This window comes from Molothrus ater, chromosome 30 (genome assembly GCF_012460135.2).
Source record: "Molothrus ater isolate BHLD 08-10-18 breed brown headed cowbird chromosome 30, BPBGC_Mater_1.1, whole genome shotgun sequence".
NCBI classification, from domain to species: Eukaryota; Metazoa; Chordata; class Aves; order Passeriformes; family Icteridae; genus Molothrus; species Molothrus ater.
In genome coordinates, this window is record NC_050507.2 from 2,900,282 (window position 1) to 2,905,975 (window position 5,694).

Here is a 5,694-nt window from a genome sequence, read left to right on the forward strand (position 1 = left end):
GTTTTGGAGCTCGAGCTGCGGCTGATGAGTGACATTGATTAAAGTTGCACCATGGCTGGATCCAGCACAAGAGCTTGAAAGAAGCCAAGGCTCCCCTGCACACTCGGAGCTGCGCTTGGATCCATCCCCGCTCCTGCCTGTGGTCGGGCGTCTCTTGCTTGGAGGGTGCTGGGCTCATCCCAGCCAGGTTTGCGGCTCCCCATGAATGGGCAGGTCCCGCTCCCAAAGGAGAGCTGGGCACCTTGATGTCCAGCAGCACGAGGGATTGAGCTGTTCTTGGCTGCTGTTGGGAATCTCAGTCCTTACCAGGTGGTCACTGGGGGGGTCATCGTGCAGTTTGCTCCCTTTCTCCTCTGGCTGCCGCAGTCAGGGGGTTGATCCCTTTCCTATGCCCTCCTGGTGGGGCCACTGTTCTTCAGGATGGTGCCAGATCCCCCCACCACCACTGAGTTAGATCCCCCACCCAGGGAGCCAAATCCACCCCCAGCACCAAATCCACCCCCTCCCAGGCTGAAGCATAAACCAGCACCGCCCGTGTTGCAGCTGCCTTTCCCGCTTCCAAAGCCAATTCCTCCTCCTCCAAGGCACAGTCCGCTGCCATATGCACCTCCCACAGAGCTGCTGCCGCCCACCACAGCTGCAGAGAGGAACAAAAGGACCAGGTTACCTCTGATGCCACCAAGAAGTGTGGGAGCACCAGTCCCAGCCCACCACACTCCTGTGGGAACAGTACTTACAGATGCTGACAGAGCTCTGGCACTCTCCAGACATCCTGCAAGGAAACAAGATGGAGTGTCAAATCCAGCCAGAGCATCTGGAGTGGTTCAACTCCATGAAGTCAGGATTGGTCCACTGACACAGCCACAGGACCACGGTCCACAGCTCATAACAACACTATTAATGTTTATGAAGACGATGGTATACATTTTTCCCATTGACTGATCAGGATACAGGGAATTCCTGCTGTATCCCACCCACCTGCACTCCTCGCCCTCCAGCAGCTTCCTGTAGGTTGCAATCTCCACATCCAGGGCCAGTTTGACGTTCATGAGCTCCTGGTACTCCCGGAGCTGCCGGGCCATGTCAGCCTTGGCTTTCTGCAGGGCTGTCTCCAGCTCGGCCAGTTTATCCCTGGCATCCTTGAGAGCCACCTCCCCGCGCTGCTCTGCATCCGCAATCGACGTCTGAATGGTCTCACACTGGAGGGCAAGGCATGGGGGGGATGAGTTGGGTGGGAGCAGCCAGTGAGAGATGCAGCCATAATCCCAGATCAGAGAAACATGTAATGGTTTGGGTTGGACAGGACCCTAAAGAGGATCTGGAGCATGCACAGGAACACCTTCCACCATCCCACTTTGCTCCAAGCCATGTCCTACCTGGCCTTGGACACTTCCATGGATGGAGCATCCATAACTTCTCTGGGCAACATGTGCCAGAGCCACTTAGGCTCAGCTATTCCCAGGTCCCTCCCATGCCCAACAATTCCCACCACACTTATTTTCCTTCAGGGAAGTTTCAAAAGGCATGACCAAGAGGTCCTCCCCATTGCTCCAAAAACATAACCCCCACCTGCTTCTTCACACTGTCGATCTCAGCCCGGATCCTCTGGATCATGCGGTTGAGCTCTGAGATCTCGGTCTTGGTGTCCTTGAGGCTGTCTCCATGCTTGCCTGCGGTTGCCTGCAGCTCTTCATACTGGTGGGATGAAGCAGGAGGAGCATGTTGAGTCCACTGTAACCTCACAGCTGCTCCCACATCACCGCAGAGAAGCCAAGGAGAGCAAATCGGTGCCAGGTCCACTCTGGATGGACCAGCACCAGCAACGTTCCAGATCTTGCATGGCCAGACCTGCTACCAGTAGCTCTCCCACCCCCTTGGACACTGGAGAGCCCCAGCAGAGTGTGCCACCCTCACCTTGCACCGGTACCAGGACTCGGCCTCAAGCCGGCTGCGGTTGGCGATCTCCTCGTACTGCGCCTTCACCTCGGCAATGATGCTGTCCAGGTCCAGGTTCCGGTTGTTGTCCATTGACAGCACCACCGAGGTGTCGGACACCGTCTTCTGCATCTGGGCCAGCTCCTGCAGGTAATGCCCAACCCGGATTTAGCCCTTCCAGAGCTTCCTTATGGTGCCACAACCCTCCCCCATCCCGGTTGCCCCACAGTACTCACGGCCTCGTAAAGACACTTGAGGAAGTTGATCTCATCCAGCAGAGAATCCAGTTTTCCCTGGAGTTCCACCTTGGCCATGTAGACTCCATCCACATCCTGCAGCAGAGATGGGATGAGAAAGGCTGCTCATCACACACCAGTTAATCTAAAATTTCATGGAACAGTCTGGGTTGGAAGGGACTTTAAATGCAATTCCACCGCCTTCCATGGGCAGGGACAACTTCCACTCTCCCAGGCTGCTCCAAGTCCCATCCAACCTGGCCTGGGACACTTCCAGGGGTCAGGCAGCCACAGCTTCTCTTGGAAATCCATTCCAGGGCCTCCCCACCCTCACAGGGAAGAATTCCTTTCCAGTATCCCATCTATCCCTGTCCTCTGGCAGTGGGAAGCCATTTCTTGTGTCCTGTCACCCCAGACCATTGTCCAAAGTCCCTCTCCAACCCTCCTGGAGTCCCTTTAGTTAAAAAGCAAGGATTGACCTTCTTCAGGAGCACAAATTCATTCTCAGCTGCCGTTCTTTTGTTTATCTCCTCCTCGTACCTGTGGATGGGAAGGAGGGAGATGGAATCTGGCTGCTTGTTTTGGCTCAGGCTCAGGCTAATGAACATTGTTGGCCTCAGACTCATAAACCCAGCAAAAATAGATCTGCCATGAGGGAGATTTATGGACAGGGAATTGCACTTTGCCTTTCAGGACAAGCCCTGGCTCCTGCACTTCCAGCACCTGGGTGAGGAAAGCCTGGAAAGAGGAATTCTGGCTCTGCTAAAGGGAGTCCTGGTGCTTGCGGCCACTCCAAGCTCCTTCTACGAGATCCAAGAACCTTCAGCTCCTCACAGGTATTGTAGAATCTCCTGATTTGGAAGGGGCTTACAGGGATCATCGAGTTCAGCTCCTGGCCCTGCGCAGGACACCCCAGAATCCCAAATAGACTCAAATTTTCCAGATGCTTGTCCCCAAATATAAAGTCAATTTTCACTCAGCCTCTGGTTGATCCCAGGTCTTGTGGATTCCCATGATTCCCAGACTTCTTTGCCCAATGTTTTTTGTAATTCCTCAAGTGGATTCCTTTCTCCAGTCTTTGTTCTACTTTTTCAAACTGGACACATTTTATGTTCATATTTATAGACTAAAATAAATTATATATTATAATATTATAATAACTAACAGCAGGAAAATAGTCTTTACTTTTCTTTTTTTTTTTTAACTTCTTGTCAGCCTTCCACAGAAACCCTCAAATCCTGAATGATATTATGTGAAAGAATCATGAGGAAATCCATAAGGAAATTAGAGCTGGATTTAGAAACTGATTAATAAATTAAATCATAATGTCACTGATTCTTAAGGAATTCCTTCTTGAGGAGGACAAAGAGTAGAGGATCCTCCTTCAGGAAGAAGCACAATTCAAGCAATATATTGAGAAAATCTGAGAACAGTTGAAAAAAACCTTGAAAAAGCACCACTTTTCATCCAAACTCACTTTTCCCAAAACATTTTACATTTTCTAACCATCGGGGAAAAAAATCAATATTGATAAATATTATCAATATTTTTCATTTTTTCACTGTTTGAAGTGAGTTTTTCTCTCTGATTATTCACCACCAGACACTTCAAGCAACTTACTTTGTCTTGAAGTCCTCCACCATGTCCTGGAAGCTCTTCAGCTCTGTGTCCAGCTGGTGCTTCTCACTGGAGAGACAATCCAGCTGCTTCCTCAGCCCACTGATGTAGGTCTCAAAGAAAGGGTCCAGGTTCCTGCCCCCCGTTCCTGCGCCGCCCTGTTCCTGCAGCAGCTTCCACTTGGTCTCCAGGACTCGGTTCTGCTGCTCCAGAAACCGGACCTGAACAGGTGGGGAAAGAGTCAGATGCTCCCTTCAAAACCCCATCTTTTTATTGATTTTTCCCCCCATGTGCTTTCCATATTTTATTCCCATTTAATGTTTGATAACTCCCCAGTCCTACAGGACAGGTAGGACCACAGTGAATGGGGCAAGTGGGCAAAAGGGGGTCACATCCCCTTCCCAATTTTGGAGCTTCTAAACAGGAGAAACACAATGAACTTCATGGGTTTGGCATCTTCTTGCTCAAAATAGCCAAAAAAGTCGCAACATCTTCAAAATGGACCAAAACACCCAAAAAGTCCAATCGTCTCCTTAAAAAAAGCCTAAATCACTACTTATCCCATCTTCTCCTTAAAAATAGTCCAAAACACCCCAAATCCCAACATCTCCATGAAAATATAAAAAAAAAAAAATCCCACCTTCTGCTTTAAAATAGCTCAATTCACCAAAATCACATAATCTCCTTAAAAGAAGCCTAAGGCATCCAAAATCCCATTAAAAATAGCCCTAAACACCCAAAAAATGTCACCTACTCTTCAAAGTAGCTCAATGTTCCCCATAAAATAGCCCATTTTCCCCTTAAAAACAGCTCTGGACACCTTCAGTTTATGGTGATCTGGGCAACTGCAGCTCTGGGTGCCGCTGGATGAGCATCTCCTGGTCATTCCCACCCTCCGGAGCCCATCCTGGAGTGAAGCCCCTCCAAACCTTGTCGATGAAGGAGGCGAATTTGTCATTGAGTTTCTTGATCTCCTCCCGTTCCTGTGTCCGAACCTTCTGGATCTCAGGGTCAATCTCCAGATTGAGGGGGGCCAGCAGGCTCTGGTTGATGGTCACCTCCCTGATGCCACCCGGGGGGCACGGCGGGAAGCCCTGGCCCCCCATCCCACCGTCAAATCCTCCACCAAAGCCACCAAAGCCACTGCCAGGGCCTCCACCAAAGCACCCTACACCATAGCCCCCCCCAAATCCTGCTCCGGCCCCGAAGCCGAAGCCTCCTTGGCCACCAAAGCCTCTGCAGGCACCACCAGCACCCCCAAATCCTCCCAGGGAGGTGCTTTTACTGCCCCCCAGGGAATAGAGGCTCCTGCTGCTGAAGCCACCGGCAGTTCCCCGGCATCCTCCACGGGGCATGGAGCCAAACGTGACCTTGTTCTTGCCCCCGAAGCACACAGAGCTGGAGCTGAACCCCTTGCCAAGAGCGCAGGACTGGCGAGACATGGTGAAGGGTCCCCAAAATTCTGAGCAAAAAGCTGAGGCTGGGGCTTGAGAGGCAAGAGAAGCCAAGTCTGTGGGAGCAGCTGCTGGGTCCCCCTTTTTATGGGCACAGGGAGTTGATCGGTGCCAGGGGGGAGTGGAAATGTCACCTTTTGGGGATTGTTTCATTCTCTTCATTGTTTTCAGGTTTGAAAGGACGCCCTCCTCACTTTGGCACAACCGTGACCTGCCTGCAAACACTCCCCAGAGTGCAAAGAAAAACAAAAGTATTGTTGGTGTTGGAGGCGAACTCCAACCCAAATTCCCTGGGCCATGGCCAAAGCCCCGTGAACTCTCTAATGTATCACACCCTCGAGGGAAACCCTTGTTTTAGCTAAATCTGTCACTTTCGGCCTGACTCCAGTGGCTGGGTTCACTGAATTCCAACAAAAACCCAGGCTCCCAGGCACACCCTCAGATGCACTCAG

At 51.3% G+C, this 5,694-nt stretch overlaps 1 protein-coding gene across 1 annotated transcript; it reads right to left on the reverse strand.

Moving 5' to 3' along the window:
* Nucleotides 1-386: 386 nt before the first annotated feature.
* On the reverse strand, nt 387-5,230 carry LOC118697239 (keratin, type II cytoskeletal 4-like). The gene is made up of 9 exons (XM_036399776.1): nt 4,718-5,230; nt 3,792-4,009; nt 2,651-2,711; nt 2,172-2,267; nt 1,915-2,079; nt 1,570-1,695; nt 979-1,199; nt 738-772; nt 387-637 (listed from the first exon to the last, which is right to left on the reverse strand). Exons 1-9 carry the CDS (start codon nt 5,228-5,230, stop codon nt 387-389), a joined length of 1,686 nt encoding a protein of 561 aa, XP_036255669.1.
* Between the last annotated feature and the right edge of the window lie 464 nt (nt 5,231-5,694).

What these genes read in the sequence shown, in the direction of transcription:
- LOC118697239 (XM_036399776.1), bottom strand. Translation starts at nt 5,230, where the DNA reads ATGTCTCGCCAGTCCTGCGCTCTTGGCAAGGGGTTCAGCTCCAGCTCT. An exon ending in TCGACAGTGTGAAGAAGCAG is followed by an intron (nt 1,200 to 1,569) that starts GTGGGGGTTATG and finishes CTTGCCCTCCAG; the next exon opens with TGTGAGACCATTCAGACGTC. An exon ending in CTGGAGGGCGAGGAGTGCAG is followed by an intron (nt 773 to 978) that starts GTGGGTGGGATA and finishes GTTTCCTTGCAG; the next exon opens with GATGTCTGGAGAGTGCCAGA.